The 23,843-nt window shown below is 42.5% G+C and overlaps 1 protein-coding gene across 1 annotated transcript in view; it reads left to right on the top strand.

The window, feature by feature from the left end:
• The first annotated feature begins 3,239 nt into the window (after positions 1-3,239).
• The window catches only part of LOC124775921, a 277,056-nt gene continuing 256,452 nt past the window's right edge, over positions 3,240-23,843 (top strand). The window contains exon 1 of the mRNA XM_047250765.1: positions 3,240-3,453. Coding sequence (XP_047106721.1) covers positions 3,423-3,453 — 31 coding nt within the window. The 5' untranslated portion in view covers positions 3,240-3,422. The remainder of the gene's footprint in view (positions 3,454-23,843) is intronic.

Genomic DNA, 23,843 nt, shown 5'->3' with positions numbered 1-23,843 from the left:
CACTGGCGAAAAGGGCGTTCCTGGCCAAGAGAATTCTACGCACGTGGGAAAAACGAGCACTTAAATTTTTCTGTGCGAGCCCTGATTTCCTTTATTTTATCGTGATGATCATTCCTCCCTGTGTAGGTGGGTGCCAACAGAATATTTTCGCAATCGGAGGAGAAACTGGTGATTGAAATTTCATGAGAATATCCCGTCGCAACGAAAAACGCCTTTGTTTTAATTATTTCCACTCCACTTCAAGTATCATGTCTGTGACACTATCTCCCCTATTTCGTGATAATATAAAACGAGCTGCCCTTCTTTTAACTTTTTCGATGTCATCCGTCAGTTCCACCTGATGCGGATCCCACACCGCACAGCAATACTTCAGAATAGGGCGGACAAGCTTGATGTAAGCAGTCTCTTTAGTAGACCTGTTGCACCTTCTAAGTGTTTTGCCAATGAATCACAGTTTTGGTTTGCTCTACTCACAATATTATCGATGTGATCGTTCCAATTTATGTTATTTGTAATTGTAATCCCTAAGTATTTAGTTGAATTTTCAGCCTTCAGATTTGTGTGACTTATCGCGTAATCGAAATTTAGCTGATTTCTTTTAGTAATCATGTGAATAACTTCACACTTTTCCTTATTCAAGGTCAATTGCCACTTTTCGCACCATACAGATATCTTATCTAAATAATTTTGCAAGTCGTTTTGATCATCTGATGACTTAACAAGACGGTAAATGACAGTATCATATGCAAACAATCTAAAACGGCTGCTCAGATTGTCTCCGATGTCGTTTATATAGATCAGGAACAATAGAGGGCCTAGGCCTATAACACTTCCTTGGGGAACGCCGGATATTACTTCTGTTTTACTGAATGACTTTCGGTCTATTACTACGAACTGTGACCTTTCTGACAGGAAATCACGAATCCAGTCGCACAACTGAGGCGATACTCCGTTGGCACGCAGTTTGGTTAGAAGACTCTTGTGAGGAACGGTGTCGAAAGCCTTCTGGAAATCTAAAAATTTGGAGTCAATTTGACATCCCCTGTCGATAGCACTTATTACTTCATGAGTATTAAGAGCTAGTTGTGTTTCACAAGAACGATATTTTCTGAAACCGTTCTGACTATGTGTCAGCAAATCGTTTCTTCGAGATACTTCATAATGTTCGAATATGTTCCAAAACCGTACTGCAAATCGACGTTAGTGATATAAGCCTATAATTCAGCGGAATACGCCTACTTCCCTTTTTGGGTATTGGTGTGACTTGAGCAATTTTCCAGTCTTTAGGTATGGATCTTCCTGTGAGCGAGTGGTTGTATGTAATTGCTTAATATGGAGCTATTTTATCAGCGTACTCTGAGAGGAACCTGACTGGTATGCAATCTGGACCGGAGGCCTTGCCTTTATTAAGTGATTTAAGCTGCTTCTTTACTCCGAGGATATCTACTTCTATGTTTCTCATCTTGGCAGTTGTTCTTGATTGGAATTCATGAATATTTACTTCGTCTTCTTTGGTGAAGGAGTTTCGGAAAACCGTGTTTAATAACTCTGCTTTAGTGGCACTGTCATCAGTGGCTTCACCGAAGAGAATCGAAGCATTTGAGATGTGGTCCTACGGACAAATGATGAAAATTAGGTAGACTGGTAAGGTAAGGAATGAGGTTCTGTGCAGAATCGGAGAGGAAAGGAATATGTGGGAAACATTGACAAGGAGAAGGGACAAGATGATAGAACATCTGTTAAGACATCAGGGAATGACATCCATGGTATTAGAGGGAGTTGTAGACTGAAAAAACTGCAGAGGAAGACAGAGATTGGAATTCATCCAGTAAATAATTGAAGATGTAGAATGTAAGAGGTACTCTGAGATGAAGAGGTTGGTACAGGAGAGGAAATCGTGGCTGGTCGCATCGAACCAGTCATAAGACTTTAAATTTCCTTTTAATTTACGTCTGTGATCACAAACTTTTTGTTAACAGATTACCGGTTTCGGTCTATAATGAGCATCATCAGATCTGCAGCAAAAAATGGGAAAAACATAAATATACTCACAGATTGTCTACAGCTTAAAAACAATATATAGACCATAGTGAAAAGTACTATTGTCAATATATGCATTTGTTCGCTTTAAGTATGAAGAGGTATACCTGTTTTATAAAAACAAAGTCCTAATGTACTGCAACTATAGTGACATCGTCAAATGTTAAATGCAGAATTAGCACCAGCATCGTCAAATATATATAAATAACATCATATGTACGAGTCATGTTGTCAGTAGCACCACTGTTCAAAACAAGCTGCCGTACGCCGGCCGAAGTGGCCGTGCGGTTAAAGGCGCTGCAGTCTGGAACCGCAAGACCGCTTCGGTCGCAGGTTCGAATCCTGCCTCGGGCATGGATGTTTGTGATGTCCTTAGGTTAGTTAGGTTTAACTAGTTCTAAGTTCTAGGGGACTAATGACCTCAGCAGTTGAGTCCCATAGTGCTCAGAGCCAAGCTGCCGTACAGTAGCCACAAGATGTTTGTGTTGTAAGTTCACCAGATGTCGCTAATGTCGGCATACACTAGTTTTCAATAATTAATTGAACAGCGAAAATAAAGAGGATACAATAGTTGAAGTCTGTAATGAGCTTATAACGTATAAAAGGCATTACAGTAATAAAATGCAATAAAAAGAACACGACAAAAGTAAGATTGTTAAAAAGACAAGCTGTAGACAATCTGCGAGTGTATCTATGTTTTTCCCATTTTTTGCTGCAGATCTGATGATGGTCATTATAGACCGAAACCGGTAATCTGTTAACAAAAAGTTTGTGACCATAGACGTAAATTAAAGGAAATTTATTGTATATACGGGTCACTGTTTTATTCGCGACAATGTCGCAGCTTGTGAAAGTCATAAGACTGTTAAAAAAAAGAAAAAAACACTGATCTGGAACAATGTGTGCATAGTCACGTGGCCGATTCCCTCTACATCCGGTACCTCAGTTGGTTTTGTAGAGATTGACAGTAGCCGATCGAGATTTTTCTTTTCTTCTCGAATAACTGCGACGTAAGGTGAAGCCTGTGGTGTACGGTAACGGCCAAGTCCACAGCGAAGAACAGCCCTCCGACCTCGCGGAGGTCGTCGGCCAGCGGCCGCGGCGGCACCGAGCCCCACCACGAGGCCTGCTGGCGATGACGTCACCGCGCGTATAAAGGGAACCGACGGCCGGACGCGGCAATAGTAGCGCGACGCACCGCGACGCCCAAAGACTGGAGCCAGAGCGAGCGAGCGCGCGGGGGGGCGTGCCTTACCGTGTTTCGTCTCGTGTAATCTCGTGTCGTGTCGTGTCGTGCAGTGACTCAACGCCGGCTGTTATGTGGGAAGACCCCGCGGCGACAAGCTACGCTCTCTCCTACTGCCGCCAAACACGCGCCGGCCATGGCTCCAGTAGCGTCAATCTTCATCTTCGGTGAGTACAAAAGACTGAAGAGTGTCGAAGCGAAGCGCGATTTAGACAGAATGCTGTGACACCTATACAAGCGTTTCCATCACTGTTCTATCAACCAAGAAATTCTCTTGTTGAATAGACTGGTGCCAGAAAAAATTGACAATTTGGTGTACCTGCAATAGATTAAGATATCCTGTAACGAAACTTGACTATCGCATTGTAATCACAATTGCATGAAACTTACTAAGTTACATGAAATAGAGTAAACCAGAATCAAGAAGTGCATCTACACGTAATTTGACTGTTAAAAAATCATGCCTTATCAACCGGAGTGTACCGTACCAGCCAAGCGTGTTCAGTTTTCTCAACCTGAATACGCATGCGCTCTCCATATAGTACACCGTCTTTTTAAAGAAATCGTATCGGAAACAGTTTTTATGTTACAACAAGTCACATCTCCTTCGCGTAAACACTCATTGTTAAGGCTGCGTGTAGCATACTCGTGACTGAGAATGAGCATTTACATATTGAAATGCATTGAACAAAACTAAGGTCTCTTACACACTTCGAGAGCAAACATGATATAAACAAAGTTCAGTGTGAACGCTTGACTGAATGTTTGGTGTCTGAAGAGCGCTGCGATTACAAAGTATTTTTACAGGTTTGGAGGAATGATTGTGTAAATGGAAACAATCTACTTTTGATAAAAATGTATGAAAACGATACGTTTCTGAGTCTGTGATAATGCATTTCTGTATTTAGGTTACGACATTTATGCACATATAAATCGGGACCAACGCTGTAAAACACATACAAATTTTAAAGACGTATTTTATATATTCTCAACTTTTTCTAAAGTCTTACACTGTCCAGTCTCCTGCTACTAAACTAATTGCAACAATTTTATGAAATCGGGATTAATTTGATTCTTCTTGACGACAAAAACTAGCCTTACAGTTCTCACTTGTTAGTAATACAATACTTTCTAGAACAATTTGCGGTTAGGTTAGGGCATGAAAAATGATGAACGTAATTTTGTAAAATTCCATAAAATTGTCGTTTCGGAGAATACTGTGATTGATATAACTACCAGTATTGTTATCTTCTTTTATTTATCCAAATAACAATTTTTAGCGATGTAGTTATAATAGAAAAAAGAACATCGGGTAATGATAGCAGAAATGTAGTACTTTTTGGACTAAATAGACTTAACGCGTCTTTTATGTATTATACGTTTCCAAAGCCGTTTTCATTTCCATCAAGCAAATTTACTCCTAACCTTTGTATAACGGTCTATAGGAAATGTACTGTGCTGATATAAGTGAGAAAATAATTACAATTAAAAGAAACTTAGAGAAGTCAGCAAAGAAAGAAAAATTGAAACTTACCACATGCGTGTAAATTTCCACTGCAAAGGTCTTCTCTATAAACAAGTCTGTGATAATATTTGTAACACACAACAGTACATAAATCTGTAGTTATGAATATTATTTCCACTATAAATTTCCTTTACTTCACGTCTATGGTCACAAATTTTTTGTCATCAGACTACCCGTTTCGGTCTATAATGACCATCTTCAGATCTGTTTTATAAAAACATGTCCTAATATACTGGAGCCATTGTGGCATCGTCATTATTTCCACTACAGTTTTTATTCTAAAATTGACATGTTTCATCTTGTCATTCTCCTATGGTTGTCATGACGCTTTGATTACAAGGTTCATCGTATGTTGTCATCTGTATGGGTGTTCTGCAAGACACACGTTTCAAATAAACTGTCCGATAGTATACTGGTGTCTGTATTTCCAGTGTATGTTCACGCATGTGTTATCGTCTTTGGCGATGATTATTTTTTTATGTTTCAAAGCTGTTGACAATAAAAATCTATACAATATAAGATAATGTCAGAGTTATAATCTTTAAATAGGTTTATATTCTCCATAGTATACCTGAAAATGGATTTCTTTTGCAATTAGAAGGCCGGCCGGTGCGGCCGTGCGGTTCTAGGCGCTTCAGTCTGGAACTGCGTGACCGCTACGGTCGCAGGTATGAATCCTGCCTCGGGCATGGATGTGTGTGACGTCCTTAGGTTAGTTAGGTTTAAGTAGTTCTAAGTTCTAGGGGACTGATGACCTCAGATGTTAAGTCCCATAGTGCTCAGAGCCATTTGAACCATTTTTGCAATTAGAACATATGCGGGTTTTTTTTCTGGGAACAGAAGATGTACGCATCAGTAACAATGATATAGGCCTGTGTAATGGTTCGCTGACTGACGCGTACAAACTCACGAATAGCGAAATATCAATTGGAACACTCAAAGTAGAAAATGCAAGCTACTCAGTGCAGTGTAACAGCGACCTACCCGTAACGTATCTTTTGCCTCACGATGAGTTACGATTGCATGAGACCACATATAATAAGAACTGTAGAAGTTGTCGAAAAATTACGCACCTATCGTGACTGTTGAAAGTTATTATTAACTTGTGATTCAAGCCCGGATATTCTGTTTATCGATAGTAGTCTCATCAGTTACTTAGACGATATCGAAATACGCCTCCAGAGCAGACAAAGGTTTTCAGTTTCCCTAATGTTTGCTACCTGTGTCCTTCGGACACTACAACCAGAGTTTCTCCTACGTGGTATGTAGGTGTACCACCTAGATGTGGTCTAGAGATGATGTTTGAACGTACTATCAAAGGAAACATTGAAATCTAGGAAATTAACACAAACAGTTCACTAACACACTCACCGTTATATTAATACTAACAATATTATTATTAATTGTATTAGTGTCACTTATTGGGTTAATTATTTTCACGGGTTACTAATAAATTATTACGGTAAATAATAAGTTATAACTAAATTAACTATGTTTTCCAAAGAGAAGGTAACAGTCTTAGATCTAGTATATTCTGAACTGTCCATTCTTGGACAATGGCGTTGTCTGGTATTACCACAGGGATAACGCGTATAGTCTCTTTTTTCACATGCCAAAGCACTGTATTTGGCCATCTTCTAATTGAACGTGATTTGCAAATTATGGGTGTTGGATAGAGCGATTTCTATGAGGAAGGTGACTCGCTTAGCTTTATGGAACAGTGTTATATCAGATCGATTACAACGGAATATTTCATCGGCTATTCTGATACGGTTCTAGTAAAATTATTTCTACAACAATAAGAGGATAGTATCTGTAGTATGGAGTCTTTCCCTAACTGATACTGCTATCCAAGTTTTCGTCGATTATTGTGACAACTTCCTCAAATTTTCGGCTGGTGTCAGGGTTTTACATCTAGGTATGTGATATCATTTCATTTCGATCCCCACACTTTGTGCGTCTAGCCCTTGGACTTTCCGGATGCTCTTCCAGTAGTTTCTCGTGGCAATGTTTTACTGTTGTCAGAAATTCCTGTTTCTTCATGAAAACTTGTCTGCGCCAACTAGTTGTTCGATGTTTATTACTTTTGTTACAGTTATTATTTCTTTTCACAGATGGGCCAAATAATGACTACATGCCAATTTCAAATCCTTATTCGTCGTTCTTTTCTTTTTCTCCAGTGCTCCTTGATCTGTTCACTATTTTTTTCCTATCCTTTGACCACTTCAGACTAGTTTTTTTCGCTCTCCTTGCTTGGATTGTTTTCATATTCAATACTTTTTTCCCAAAACACTTCTGTCAGTTTTTTGTGCAACTTTCATATTACGTTTTTTCTGAACCCTTTTTACTACGTGGATCCAACTTCTTGTTGATTTTTTATCCCACAAATAATTGAAGATCTTACACTCAATATAAATGTACAAAAAATATCAAACGTGTTCTCTCTCACTACCGCTGATATGTTTTCTATTTTTCCATAAATTTTATCATTACTTCGTATTTTCCAGCCTTTCATAGCTGTTCGTGCGCCTAATATTTTTATAATAATCCGCTTTCTAGTATTCCTAGTGTATCTAAATTTCGGGTTAGTGCTACACACTCACTTGCATACAGACATTCTCATTACTCTGCTGTACGCCTTAATTTTGTACTTTTGGACAGGCATTTTGACTTTAAAGGTCTTTAGTTGTATAATATGCCTTTTCCATTTTATGTATCCTCTCTTCTATAGCTGCGTTAGTGAACTGAGTTCACTGATTTTAGTGTTTCCGTGGAATTTTTATTTTGCTGGAGACAAGAGAAGATCAGCTAAGAGTAAACTTCCGACATGGAATATTAATACGAATGCCAGTTTTGCGCAGTCGTGACAGCTGTTGATACAAGATAATTAATTACCTTCATCAGACATCGGCTGATTCTTTACTTGAGTTCTCTCGGGTGACACTGTCATAACATACACTGAAGAGCAGCAGAGATTACTCCTGACATGTGTTTGCCAGAATTAATAACCCCTTGCGTGACAATTATGACCTGCAAGGATATGCTAATAGAATCGCTAAATTTAAGAGTATGTTAGTGCAGTCACAGTGCCGACTACTGCACAGGCAAGACAAACATGATGTGCTACAGAACACGAAACAAATGTACAAGCTGCCAACATGCTGCCAGTGTGTGTGTGTGTGTGTGTGTGTGTGTGTGTGTGTGTGTGTCACGCATCGCGACCACGAGACGTAATTGCCTGAGATGCAGATAACGCGGGAGCACGAGCATTAGCCACCTAGTCCATCGCTTCTCTCCATCTTTGGCGCAATTAATGAAGTCACTCTGGTAACGTGTGAGACACTGTGTGCATAATCAGCGTACAGCCAAGAGCAGTAACGTCGTTTGTCTTGCAAAGCCAGCGCCACGTTCTGTCAGATTCAAGCCCCCCGCACGTTATATGACACGTCAACCGTTAGATGCAAATACATTGTTGACCATTAAAACTGCAATACCAGGAAGGACAGAAAATAACAAAATTATATGTATTGTGCCTATACCACATTCTCGCTAAAGCTAGAAACTTGTTCTATGTTTATTGCTCGTGTTGGCGTTACTAGTAGCAATCTGTGGGTCCACACACTTGCACAATAGCCCATTGATAGTAGCTAAAATTGCATCGTCATACAGTTGTTTTGTTCGTATTGGTAGTTTGTAATCACTACCCATGCTTATTATATTTTGCATAATTTTTCTGCTTCTCTTACTCACTTTTTCTAAATAAGCTCTGTTGGGCATTGTAAACGTACCATTTTCGACACCTTACTAATGAATATACTTTGAAAAATTAAGTGTTCAATGTGCGTGCAGCTAAAACTCAGAAACGAGTCCTGGTACGATCAATGGAGTTACATGGTGTGGTAGCCCTCTGCCCCCTATCCACGAAGAAGGTTTCTGTTTTTACCTGAAAGGCGTGCTTTTGAAGATATAAGGGCTGAGAAGTTTTACAATCTACATGTGGGATCGTGCCGCTGGTGTAATATAGGGTGCCTAGGAAGCTGCTTTCTCCGATAGCTAAACAAGAATTCAAGCAAGTCTTATTAATGGAATTTATTACAATAATTGAAATCGACAATACTTAACTTTGCCTTTTCACAAACAGGTGACGCAAGCAATTGGCGACATGCAAATAATCAGTGTCCTTCGATACATACAATTTCCATTGGAAGCAATTGATATATATCAGAAGTCTCGGCTAAACCGTTAGGATGACGGTTGGTCTTCTAGTGCGACTCTTGTAGTGCGACCGAGGCTTGGCGGACCGGCGCTTGTATTCCCTTGGGCTAGAGGCCGCTCCTGCCGTGGTACGGACCTAGTCAGCGTACCATTGAGTGACATCATCTCACAGCCCTCTCTGCTGTATCATTGCGGGACGACGTGTCGGCGCTTGATGTTACGCCGGAACACTAGCAATTTCTAGAACATTCCAGCACGTTCGAGAATATTCGAAAAAAATACAGAACAATCGAGAATATTCGAGAGCATTCCACAACGTGCCAGAATGTTGCGGAATGTTCCATAATGTTCGGGAATAGTCTGGAACATTCGGGAAAATTCCAGAATGCTCGGGAACACCCCGAAACATACCAGACCATTGTGAAACATTCCAGTGCGCTCTGGAATGTTGTGGAATGTTCTGGAACATTGCTGATCATTCGAAGCCTTTTTGGTATGTTCTGGAATTCGCCACCGGTGGAGCTACCAATTGGTATGGGTGTACAATGCAAGGCCCGTCGTATGGTTCTAACGACACTTTCTTATCAGTGACGAAGGGAGGAACCGAAAAAGTAGTGCAATTAGGGAATAAAAACAAACAGTGAAATGTGGGTAGTCAAAGTGATTCAGTGACTGAATATAAATCGAAAATAAAGTGTGAAAAGTGTGTAAATTGTACTTAGTGTAATTGTTAATAAAAAGTTTAGTTGATATATATTTTAGACAACGCCTAAACGTAAAAGAGGAGGAGATCTTGCCAGTTTATAAGCAAAACGGCGAAAACAAAAAGGACAGCGAAAAAACGAAACAGACGAAGAGTGCGAAGCAAGTTTAAGTTTCCAACGAACCAGAATCAGCACATGAGAACTATACCACTTCGGACTGGCAATTTGGAAGGGCAATTTTGGCATCTAAAAAAAGTATTATCGACGGTTCTAATTTTAGTTTTCAAAAGAAAATTCCCGGTGAAGAGAGAGTACACAAATCGATCGACACGGTGGTAAATTTTGAAGAAAGTGTTAACCTCCCTACAGAATTTCTAAACTATTTTCAAGTACCAGGAATGCCTTCGACTTAAAACTGGATCTCCGATCATACTACTCATAAATCTCAACTCACCAAAACTATTAATGGAGCAAGGATGATCGTCAAACAGCTATCGAATAACATCACGGAAGCCGTACTTATGACTGTAAAGTACAAAGGACGCACACTAGTTATTTCCAGAGTACCACTGGTCTCTACTAACTGTCATTCTGATTCAAAAGACTGCAATTTCCGTTCAACTTCGCCTACAGATATACAATTAACAAAGTGCAAGGACAAACTTTTAAATACTGCGGGATCAGCCTCAAAGACTACTGCTTCTCTCACGGTCAGCTGTATGTTGCTTGATCTCAAGTAGGAAATTCGAAAAATTTGTACATGTGTACTCCAAATGACGAAATGAAAACTGTTGTTTATAAACAGGAATTTTAAATAGTTAGGAAATGTTTTCAATAAAAAATTTTACTTCTTATATCTTAAAGATTATCATTTTATTCCGGCTACCACACAATCTCATATCAACTCCCTGAGCGAAGCCGGGTACACCACCTAGTAATCGACAAGAGGTACCTACTACCGGTGACTAGTATATCGTTGGCCTTCTAGAAGGTTCCAGGCGGAGCGATTTCGTGGCAAATGTCAGGGGACTTCGTATTAGAATGTACACGGTTGGAAGACGTGCGAGAGACATCAGTGGGGTACAAGTGGCCGAAGGTGATGGTCGGGCAGCGGTCCAGAAGCGGAATATTACTTCGACTGAAATTAACGAGAAGTATCGTGAATAGATTATTTGTTTGTGTACCCGCAGTAGAAGTTATGTGAATTTATAAATGAAGCTTCGATAGTTATGAATAGGAATAAAGGATCGTGATACCAGAGTGGCAGCCATTGATGGCGCATGGCAATTTGAATACTGGAAAAGTGACCGTCAACATAATTTGATATCTGAAAAAGCCGTGTAACTTATCGAGGGAGCCAGGGAGACAATGTGTTCTTTCCGAATGTAAATTACATGGTGAATATTTGCGTTGCGGCTAGACAGAAGGAGTGATGTGAGAACGTGTGAAATTGTCTAGGGACAGTATGCTTGTTTCAATGATAAACAAACTGCGTTAAAATTAATGTCTTCTGTCATTCTAGTACTGTCGTTAAAATATATACAGCAACGCAGCCTATTTCCGGATTGCGTTTTGAGCTTCCCTTCACGAAACTCATTACACCATCGGCATATGCCACCAGATCTATGACTGATTTTCTTGTGTCATATCTGTGAGTAGATCGAGCATAAAATCCCAGAACACAGGGTCACATCTTTGGACATCTGTCGACCTGCACATGCGTGTCTTGCCCCTCTGTCCTGAAAATAATCTTTCAGGCTGCTCGTAGAGCTGCAGGGAAATTCAGCCCTCGTTTTCGGTCAAAACGTGCTGGCCACCAAAGGTGTTCTAACGCCTCACCAATATCTCTCATTATGGTCGCTGCCTATTTACATCAAGAGTTTCTTGCAAAAGATATCACCTGTTTTCCTAAGGCCAAACGTATGGGGTCTGGTTCTAAACAACATTCTTTGCTCCTTCAGTCTGCTTCATAGCATTTCTTCCAGCACTTTTCCAAAACTGTTTAGCAGGCAGATTGAACTAGAAGTACGTCTTTGGAACAAGCGGATCTTTGTCCTCGCTCATCTTTGAGATAATTGCGTTTGGCTTTTCCACATTGTTGGTATTCTGTCCTCTAGGAGCCCATGCGTTGGCTAGCTGGCGAAAGTTCGCACTTATCTGAACATTAAGAGTCTAAAGAACATCCGCGAGAACATCATCTGGACCCGGTGATCTGACTCGTTTTATTTTACATATTTCCTCTCGGACTTCCTCCTCCGTAAAGGGACACGCTTCTCGACTACTTACGCATATGTCTCTGTTTATCAAGTCTCCTATGTTCAGCTTCATTGACCTCTTCAGTATCTTGTGAGAACAGTTTATCCATTAATAACTGATTGCTGTCAGTTCTCATCCGTACTTCCAGTGTCACTCTTTAAAGGTGACAGCGTATTCGATGGATTTACTTTCTGACACAAAATTATGTAAGGCATAGTTGAAAGTTCGGAAAATTGAAGAGAGATGGGGTACTGTCGGAATTTCAGTTGCGAAAGCTGATCTTGGGTCATACCTGGGTAGCTCAGTCGGTAAATTCATAATAGGCTGTTAATATAGTTGTCACGTAGCTCTAAAGAACAATACCAGTTTACTTTAATAGATCTAGCAAGCATACTATTCAAAAATCATTCACAAGTTTTATTTACTTTATATACTTTATAGCCCGCCCGTCTAGCTGTGCGATCTAACGCACTGCTTCCCTAGCGGGAAGGCGGGCAGGTCCCCGGCACGAATCCACCCGGCGGATTAGTGTGCCTGCCGGCCTGTGGATGATTTTTAGGGCGGTTTTCCATCTGCCTCGGCGAATGCGGGGTGGTTTCCCTTATTCCGTCTCAGCAAATGCTGTCTCCACGTACGCGTACACCATAATTACTCTACCACCCAAACATTGGGGTTACACTCGTCTGGTGTGAGACGTTCCGGGGGAAGGGGGGGGGGGAGGTTCACTGAGGGCCGAACCACAAAATAACCCTGGGTTCGTTGTGAGGTGGCGGTGGGGTGTGTGGACTGCTGTAGCCTGTTGTGGGGTTGTGAACCACTGAGGGCTACGAAGGGAACGAAGCCTCTCCGTCGTTTCTAGGTCCCCAGTTCAATACATACATACATAATTTCCTAATTATATTAGAGAATGTTTTTCTACATCCTGATTACACAATTTTATACGTATAGGCCTGGTGGAAACCGAATAGGAGGCGCCCGTTTCCGTGCTGTAGGACAAACTTAAAAACTACGTATGTCACTCTTTCACGTCTGTTTAGCAGTTTATTGTGGCGTCAGTAATTATAAGGGGCAGCCAAATGAAAACAAAATGAGAAAAGTAAGCAATGAGCACATGTGTAGGCCACTTTTTTTACTATCACGCTTAGTGGTTTCATGGTCAATGTTATACTTGTATGACTGGTGCAGCGCAAGACTTACATTTATGGCAAATTTGATAAGGGAAAAATAGTCCGAAAGCGGTCGTTAATAAATAAATGTTCTTAATGTGGAACTTAAGACGGTTTTCACCAAGGTTATTGTAAGCACAAAAAAAAAGTTCCGGACCTACTCCAAACCAGCATGCTGGACATAGAGCTGCATTGTTTCTTTTATTATTGAAGTAATGATGTATGCAATGATAGCAGTAAATCTGAAGTTGCAAATGAACTCTTTCAGAGTCAACAAAGTATGTGTGCGGCATGAAGAAGAGGCATGTGGTTAACAAATGACAGAGTTCCAATACATTTGAATTTTTATCCCTTGGGAAGATCTACAAATAATTTGACTGTGCTGCGGACTTCCCTTTGGAGACACCTTCATACGCGTTTTGTGGAAACATATAAGATCTTTTAGCAACGAGTAAGGAACTCTGAATATGCGATGTAGCCTTTAATTCGATGAGTTCAAGCGTGTCTAGAAGCAAATTGAATACATCCTGAACATTAGCTGTGAGATGGTGATACAAGATGACAAACATAAACAGTGACAATTCTCATTTCAAGAACACATATAAAATGTATCGTTTCTATATACGTACACGATGTTTTCCTCTTCTGTTGGTGCGAGGAATCTGTCCGCATTGCCTGTGCACTTTTTTGGATTTTTTTTTGTTTGGACACACTTACGGATTATTTATGTGCTCTTCCACTTGGGCGACAGAACCCGTGTAGTTGTTGGTGAGTATCGTGATTGAAAACTCAAATATCGTAAGTTTCTGGGGGTGCTTGTTCACCACCTCCTGATTCAGACCTCCTATGGAGAGTCAAACGTGTGCCAGCATCGTTTGAATTTTGGTCATGTGAGTTTGTTCAATTTAGTGCTTTGATCGTGATAGTATTGGTAATTATGGAAACTAAGGGAGAATTTCGGCAAAAAGATGTAGGAATACGTCTTGGTGCAGGAACTGTTGTACATTTGCTAGTATTCTCATTTTCCTGCACCGAATTATTTACAACTGTTATACCAATGGTTTCTGGATCTACAGTCTTCCTGTTTTCGACCTGCACTCTTCGAGATTGAAGCCCTTTTTCTTGTTTCTCCGAGACCCTGTAACCTAAAAAATCGCCCAGACCACGTCGCCCCGCTACCCGTGTAGCCGCATCCTACGTGTAATTGATACGTGGTGGTTACAATTAAAGTTCAGCTACACACAGAAGTCCAGCGTGGGCTGTAATTGTCGTGTGCCAGCGGAACTTGGCAGATATTTTAATGCGAAACCGATTCACGTCGGAAAAAAAAATTGTTCCAATTTTGGCGACCAGATGCAAATCTGGCGCTGTGAATGCAAGAAATGTTTTCGTGTGTAATGGATTAGGAACAGGACATGGACAGATAAGGTCACACAAGTGAGAAAGGCATAAATTTGAATTTATTATTAACCGCCGTTTACATAATTTGTTCAGTATGAGCACCGGAAAAGTCGACTAGTTTCTATAGAGCGCTAGATTTGCAACTGGAACTAATTCATTTCGGGCAAAAATCGGTTCCTCATTAACGCATTAGCGTATCTACCAAGTTTCGCTACCATACGATAATTACAGTCTACTCTGGATATCCGTGAGTAACTGCACTTTAATTACAACCACCCAACATTTGCAGGAACCTCAGTTCGTCTCCCACCTCTCTTTCCATGCTTTCTGTGGAGAGTGGGTTGAGACTGCAACAGGACATGATCATGCCACACGCTCAAGCGTGAACATGTAATGGAACCGAGTACATATATAAGGAGACAACAAGTTTAATGATTGGTGCTATAGTTACGCTCAGAAACGCCGTGAGTGCTGGAGGAGAAGTGGAGAGTAGCGAAAGTACGTGACGACAACAGGTTGAAAGAGACAGAATAGTTCTTTATCGAGGCCCAGTGGGATGTTGACAAGAGGGATGCCAGTGATGGGCTGTAACAGGGAAAAAACGTTGATCGCTAATTGGTGAGAGTCTACTGTACAGCTGTTGTGAGCCTAAAACAGCACCAGAGGTCACCAAAAACAGACCCAACAGTTCAGAGGCTTGCGTTTAAATTGTGTACGTCCTATTTAATATTAAACTGCTCCCTAAATTCAAGACACATGGGCAAAGACAGTCGACTTCCCTCAAGTCATCTGGAAATGTTACTTTCTCAGAGTCGCAGTTAATATGAAAAGCCATTAAAAGCTAAAGTAGCGTAGAAGTCCATGAATGGTTGACATAAAAATTGATTGTGCGTGCTGGGCAGAAGACGATATCGAACGCGAAACCACTTTGCCCTGGGCACTGGAGAGCTTTGGGTGTGCGAGACTCCTTCCCCGGCACTCGTTAGCTGGCGGATAGGTTTTACTATATTGTTACACAACATTGGTTAGATGTTATGTGTCAGTGAACTTGTTCGTTTTGATTTGTTTTTCCATACCCAGGAACATTTTGTGGCTTATCCGTTTCAGAGAAAATAACGTTCGAGTAAGATACAGTCGTAAATACCACAAAGTTAATCAGAATGTATCGTAATCGGGGTGCGATAATTGTAATAAAGAACAGTCTTATCCTGACCAAGGTTTGTTTATTTATGGTCGGATACCCTTTGTTGTTTTCAATCCTGCTAATGATGCACATAATGTATGGGAGAGGTTGGATATGCGACAGGCATAGGGGTAAAGGTCTATAGGGTAGGGAGTGAGGGGGGGGAGGTCAATTGTGTTTGAGGAGCGCAAACTAGCTCTCGATCAGCTCTTTACAGCAACTTACGAAATCAGCTCGCGGAAGCACAAGATAATAGCAGCATTTTAAACCCGTAAGGCAAACGCCTTGTACCATTGCCACCGTAGAGCATTATCCAATAGGGTATGGATTGAAAGCGTTTCTAGGATTCGAGGACGTGAAGCGTGTTCCATTTGCTAATGGCGGCCATTTGAAGTCTCAGTTCTGCTAGAGCGATGTCTCCAAGTTATAACAACCAAGATTCAGGAGTTTCTGTATCAACTAGACGTTTACGCACCACATTGGGTCAAGCGAAATACAAGATTCTACCTCCATTTGGGTAACATTTATCCTGATCTCCATAGTTAAGTGACGGATTTATGATTTTTACGTAAGTACGTGATACTCTGAAGTATTTAAGAGTTCAACTCGGCTGTAACGCGCATGTAACAAACCTTTGAGTACCCCAACTGGTGGACGAATGTGTCAGCACTGCTAACAGACACATCTACTTGTGCAGCGAGGTGTTTGTTTGCGATCTGTCGACCACATCGAATGAGAGAGTCCGCACATTGCAACATTGCAGGAGTCGCAGCTAAGAGCCGTCGGCCGGCACACCTTGCAATGATGACACACTCCTCGCCCAACGACTCAGCGTGCATGGTTCGCTGCCAGCTATTCGTAGACATTCTGCAAGAGCCTTGGAATATCTGCGATGCTCTGATTTACCGCCAAAAGACAGTTAATGGCACCTCTCTGCTTGGAACGCGCCTTCGTTACAGACACCATTTTGAAGGTTAAGTATAGCACCACCAAGTATCGGAGCTCCATGAAACTGTAGGGGCTGAAGCGGGAATATTCCACGATGTCCCACATTTTTTTAACCGAAACTGGACGAAGAAAAATATGTGTTGCAATAATTATTGAATGCGCCTCGTATTTGCAAAGGAATGTGCTATTAACGTGCACTGAAGCGCCAAAGAAACTGGTGTAGGCATGCGTATACAAATACAGAAATATGTAAACAGGCAGAATACGGCGCTGCGGTCGGCAACGCCTGTATAAGACAAGAAGTATCTGCGCAGTTGTTAGATCGGTTACAGCTGATACAAGGGCAGGTTATCAAGATTTAAGTGAGTTTGAAGTTGCTGTTATAGTCACGGCACGAGCGATTGGACAAGGCATCTCCGAAGTGACGATGAAGTGGGGATTTTCCCGAACGACCATTTCAGGAGTTTACCGTGAATATCAGGAATCCGGTAAAACATCAAATCTCTGACATCGCTGCAGCCGGAAACAGATCCTGTAAGAACGGCACAAACGACGACTGAAGAGAATCGTTCAGCGTGACAGAAGTGTAGCTCTTCCGTAGATTTCTTCAGATTTGAATGCTGGGCCATCATCAAGTGTGAGCTTGCGAACCATTCAACGAAACATCATCGATATGGGCTTTCTGAGCCGAAGGCCCATTCGTGGACACATAACTTCACGCCCCGCCTGGGTCCGTCAACACCGAAATTGGACTATTGATGACTGAAAACATGTTACCTGGTCGGACGAATCTCGTTTCAAATTGTATCGAGTGAATGGATGTGTACGGGTATGGAGAAAACTTCGTGAATCTGTGGAACCTGCATGTCAGCAGGGGTTGTTCAAGACGGTGGAGGCTCTGTAATGGTGTGGGATATATGCAGTTGGAGTGATATGGGACCCCTGATACGTCTAGATATGATTCTGACAGGTGACACGTACATAAGCATCCTGTCTGATTACCCGCGTCTATTCATGTCCATTGTGCATTCCGACGGACTTGGTAAATCCAACAGGACAATACGACACCCGACACGTCCAGGATTGCTACAGAGTGCCTGCTGGAACACTTCTCAGTGTTTAAACACTTCCTCTGGCCACCAAACTCGGCAGACGTGGCCGGCCGCTGTGGTCGAGCGGTTCTAGGCGCTTCAGTCCGGAACCACGCGGCTGTTACGCTCGCAGGTTCGAATCCTGCCTCGGGCATGGATGTGTGTGATGTTCTTAGGTTAGTTAGGTTTACGTAGTTCTAAGTCTAGAGGACTGATGACCTCAGACGTTAAGCCCCATAGTGGTTAGAACCATTTGAACTGTTCGCCAGACATGAACATTATTGAGCATCTCTGGGACGTCTTGCAACGTGCTGTTCAGAACAGATCTCCACCGTCTCGTGCTCTTACTGATTTATAGACAGCCCTGTAGGATTCATGGTGTGAATTCCCTCCAGCTCTACTTCAGACATTAGTCGAGTCCATGCCACGTCGTGTTGCGGCACTTCTGCGTGCTCGCGGGGGCCCTACACGACCTTAGGCAAGTGCGCCAGTTTGTTTGACTCTTCAGTGTATTTCGGATAGACCATTTCAAACTGCGGGGATTCAAGATGACGGCCCGAATTTAATCATGGGCGCTGGACACCACGTTTGTAGGTCAACAGCAGCATCGTGCAATCAGCTTCTACCCCTGGCGTTCCAGTTAGACATAGGGTGGGGCAGACGGACGCGAGCCCGGATCCTCTGCCTGGGCGGGAAGCCCAACCATTAGCTGTCAGCTGGCTGCTGGGCCCTGGGAGGACGCCGCCAAACAAGGCGCCGCAACGCGGAAGCGCGGGCCCCCATCTGTGTGCTAATGCGGACCCTGCACCCGTGCCATTAGGCACGGCCTCCCGTTACTGGCAGCTGCTTGCCTATCTGCCTACTCATCCGTGTGAATCAGGCCCGGCCCTGAGAGACGTTCAAGAGCTCTATCATCTGCATACACGCCGTCTCCCGTCTCCTCAGCTATGCAGAAAACTTTCCAACTGTCGTTACCCTAATGTTGTCCTCGTCATTAGCAACAACAACCGTATTCATTAAGGCTGGTGCATCCGCGAGGACTACAAATTAGGTAATTATCCTACTGGAAGTTCCCACCGTGCCGGGGAAAATACACCGAAGAGCCGAAGAAACAGGTACAGCTTCCGAAAATCGTGTAGGGTCCCCGTGAGCACGTAGAAATGCCGCAACGCAACGTGGCATGGACTCGTCTAATGTCTGACGTAGTGCTGGAGGGAATGGACACCATAAATTCCGTAAGAGTGCGAGGGGATGGAGATTTCTTCTGAAGAGGACGTTGCAGGGCATCCCAGATATGCTCAACAACCTCCATGTCTGGGGAGTCTGGTGGCCAGAGGAAATGTTTAAACTCAGAAGAGTGTTACTGCAGCCACTCTGTAGCAATTTCTAATCGCATGTGGTGTCGCATTGGCCTGCTGCAATTACCTAAGTCTGTCGGAATTCACAGTGGACATGAATGGATTTAGGTGCTCAGACAGGACGCTTACGAATGTGGCACCTGTAAGAGCCGCAGTTGCCAGCCAGGCAATATCTTTCCAATCATCAACAGTCCAATGTCGGTGTTGACGGGCCCTGGCGAGGCGTAGAGCTTTGTGTCGTGCAGTCATCAAGGGTACACGAGTGAGCCTTCGGTTTCGAAAGCCCATTCCGATGATGTTTCGTTGAATGGTCCGCACGCTGACACTTGTTGATGGCCCAGCATTGAAATCTGCAGAAATCTACGGAAGGGTTGCACTTCTGTCACATTGAACGATTCTCTTCAGCCGTCGTTGGTCCCACTTTTGAAGAATCGTTCCCGGTCGCAGCTGTGTCAGAGATCTGATGGTTTGCCGGATTTCTTATATTCGCGGTACACTCGTGAAATGGTCGTACAGGAAAATCCCCACTTCATTGCTACCTCGGAGATGCTGTGTCCCATCGCTCGTTAGCCATCTATAAGACAACGTTTAAACTCAAATATTGATAACCTGCCATTGTAACAGCAATAATATCTGCGGCAAACACTTGTTGTCTTTTATAGGCCTTGCCGCCCGCAGCGCTATATTCTGCCTGTTTACATATATTTGCATTTGAATACGTACGCCTATACCAGTTTCTTTGGCGCTTCAGTGTAATAAGCATGAAGGGACGCAGGTGGTCCGCAGCAATGTTCACGTAGTCCACAGGTGTTGTGGTGCCTTCGATTACTGTCACAGGTCCCACGACGAAAGCGCAGATGACTGTCCCTCACAGCTGTAGTTGATACCCGTATTTTGTAGTTCAAACGACTCTAAGCACTATGGGACCTAACATCTGAGGTCATCAGTCCCCTAGACTTAGAAGTACCTAAACCTAACTAACCTAAGGACACCAGACACATCCATCCATGCCCGATGCAGGATTCGAACCTGCGACCGCAGCAGCAGCGCGGTTCCGGACTGAAGCGCCTAGAACCGCTCGACCGAATCGGGCGGGCCCCATATTTTATAATAAAGTATTGTACGTTACCTCGGGCAACTGGCCTTTACACTTTATGAAAGCAATAAAGTACTTGACAATACTTTACTCACATACACTGGCGAAAAAAAATTGTAAAATAAAGAAGGAACGGAAGTTGGTAGGGGTGTTTCTACTGCTGAAACATGATGTCTTTCCTGTTTCACGCCAGTCGCACGAGAGTGGCGCAAATAGCGCCACTATGAGGATGCAAATCACGTTTGCTTTAAATACACGCTGTAATAACTTTAGTTACCTTCGAGATTGGACGTAGTGAATTGACATTAGTCAAAAATGCCTTTAAGGCGACAAAGACACCATTATCAACATCTCACAGAGTTTTAAGGAGGTTTTTAATAGGGCTACGAGAAGCTGGATGTTCTTTTTGCGATATTGCAGAAACACTTGGCACGAATGTAGCCACATTGTTAGCAGCGGTGATCACGAGAATGTACGGTCGCAAGAAGACGGGGCGCCGAACGGCCACGCGGCGCTACCCAGAGGGAAGACCATTGTGTTCGGCATATGTCTCTGACGTTTCATACGAGCTTGCAGCAGCAATTTAAGCAGTAGTTGACACTACGGACGCAAAAGACTGTTACAAATAGGTTACTTCAACGACACCTCCTTTACAGATGAACCACATCTTCCCAAAATTCTAGCAATGAACCGAAGACGACCAACCGCCTTCCCCACAACTGCCATTACATGCGTGTCCCACTTCATATCGCTCTGCAATGTTACGCCCAAATATTTAATCGACGTGACTGTGCCAAGCGCTACACTACTAATGGAGTATTCAAACATTACAGGATTCTTTTTCCTATTCATCGGCATTAATTTACATTTATCTATATTTAGAGTTAGCTGCCATTTGCAATGGCTACCTCGCACTTGTATTAACCTGTGATCTTGCAGTGTTAATCACTTACATATAAAAATGGTTCAAATGGCTCTGAGCAATATCGGACTTAACATCTGAGGTCATCAGTCCCCTAGAACTTAGAACTACGAGTACTTAAACCTAACTAACCTAAGAACATCACACACATCCATGCCCGAGGCAGGATTCGAAAAAAAGGGGCTCTGAGCACTATGGGACTTAACATCTATGGTCATCAGTCCCCTAGAACTTAGAACTACTTAAACCTAACTAACCTAAGGACATCACACAACACCCAGTCATCACGAGGCAGAGAAAATCCCTGACCCCGCCGGGAATCGAACCCGGGAACCCGGGCGTGGGAAGCGAGAACGCTACCGCACGACCACGAGCTGCGGACGCAGGATTCGAACCTGCGACCGTTGTGGTCGCGCGGTTCCAGACCGTAGCGCCTAGAACCGCTCGGCCACACTGGCCGGCACTTACATATATTACTTAGACAAATGTACTCCAGTGATTTCATTGCTCTACGTTAATTATTTTTTGATGTTGCGATTTTTTTCCGTCAGTGTAGTTTGATTTTTCTAGGATTCATTTTAAATAAATCACAAAAAGATCACAAAAGTTGGTCACTATTTTGTGTATAACGCATCGGCTGATTAGCTAAACCGTGAACTGACAACTCGTTTTTGAACGCAACCTATCCTCAAATGAAAATTTTGCCAGTGAATTAAAAAATGCAACGTCTAATTTGACCATTTTGTTAACACAGTTGAAAATTTAATGCTGCAAAAACTTAATATAAGTATTGATCTTTACGCAGAAATTTCGGTATTAAATAACATGATCAAATGTATACTTTTGAATGTTTTTCAGAATTATCCACTGCAAAGAAGCCAGGAAATATCTAATAAGACAAATGATTTTAGAAATTTCTAAGAATTAATTTCATTTTAGTATTCCCGCCGCATCAGCATCCACAGTGTTTTTTTCTTTTTTTTTTTTTTTTTTTTTTTTTTTTGTTATGAAGACAGGGTACATCAAAAGGCATGTTACTGGGTTTGGTGGTAGTTAGAGGAATACCTTTGCAGCGTATTTTGCTAGTAAACATAGAGCATCTCCTGTAAATGAAAGAAAATTATGTTTACTGACAGGAATATACAGGGTGAGCACAAAGTCTTCCCCTGAATATAACAGTTTATTACAGAATAACCGTTTGACATAATAATTTACATTTGATGCCTTTACATAGGTCAGTGTTACTAGGTTTTCTTTTTTTTTTACCACTCACGTTAGTAAACCTCAACGTGTGCTCCTTTGGTATCTCGGAGAATATCGAGGCGGTATTCCAGTTCCCGCCAGGTGTTTCGTAACATGCGTTCTGTCACAGTACCCACAGCAGCTTGTATCCTAGCCTTCAGTTCGTCGACGTCAGCAACTGATGTGACGAAGGCTCTGTCCTCAATATAGCCCCAGAAAAAAAAGTCAAGGGGAGTAATGTCTGGAGAGGAGAGTAATGTCCGGATCGGTGGATTGGAAGGAACGGTCCAACACCCTGGCCAGCCCGCTCTCCAGTCATTACGCGCCTTGACTTTTTTTTCTGGGGCTATATTGAGGACAGAGTCTTCGTCTCACCACTTGCTGACGTCGACGAACTGAAGGCTGGGATACAAGCTGCTGTAGGTACTGTGACAGAACACATGTTACGAAACACCTGGCGGGAACTGGAATACCGCCTCGACATTCACCGAGCTACCAAGGGAACACACGTTGAGGTTTACTAACGTAAGTGGTCTTTAAAAAAAAAACTAGTAACACTAGCCTACGTAACGGCATTAAATGTAACTTATTAGGTCAAACGGTTATTCAAATGGTTCAAATGGCTCTGAGCACTATGGGACTTAACAGCTGTGGTCATCAGTCCCCTAGAACTTAGAACTACTTAAACCTAACTAACCTAAGGGCATCACACACATCCATGCCCGAGGCAGGATTCGAACCTGCGACCGTAGCAGTCGCGCGGTTCCGGACTGCACGCCTAGAACCGCGAGACCACCGCGGCCGGCAAAGGGTTATTCTGTTATAAATTTTTATAATCAGGGCAAGACTTTGTGCTCACCCTGTACATTGTCTCCTTTACTCCTTGTCTATCTTGTGTAGTCTAAACTACCTACTTCCCCTTCACCTTTCAGAGACGCTACCACGCAAACGCAGCATTTTCCAACACATGTTTGCTAGCAAAATATCGTCACTTGGTAACTAACTACCAAGCACCCCGCCTTGTTACATACCTTTTGACAGAAGAAACAAAGCCCTTCTGAATTTGATAAGAAATGAGTTATCTATTTATCGAAACATAAATATAGACTGCAAAGGTACTATAAAGCTGTTTAACAGTGACAATTATTTCCTAAATACAGCTAAAAGCAATAAAATATATTTTTGAACATACGCTGAGGTGGCAGAAGTCATGGAATACCATGTAACATCCTATCGAACCTCCTGTTGCCCGGCGTAGTATACCAGCTCGGCGTGACATGGACTGAACAAGTCGTTGGAAGTCCTTTGCAGAAACATTGAGCAATGCTGCCAATATAGCCGTCCATAACTGCGAAAGAGTTGCAAAATAAATGTTAGATGGCATTCATGTCGGGCGATCTGCGTGGCCATAACATGCGCTCGAATTGTCCAGAATATTTTTCAAATCAAT

Source organism: Schistocerca piceifrons, chromosome 2 (assembly GCF_021461385.2).
Source record: "Schistocerca piceifrons isolate TAMUIC-IGC-003096 chromosome 2, iqSchPice1.1, whole genome shotgun sequence".
NCBI classification, from domain to species: domain Eukaryota; kingdom Metazoa; phylum Arthropoda; class Insecta; order Orthoptera; family Acrididae; genus Schistocerca; species Schistocerca piceifrons.
This window is presented reverse-complemented; position numbering and strand designations above follow the sequence as displayed.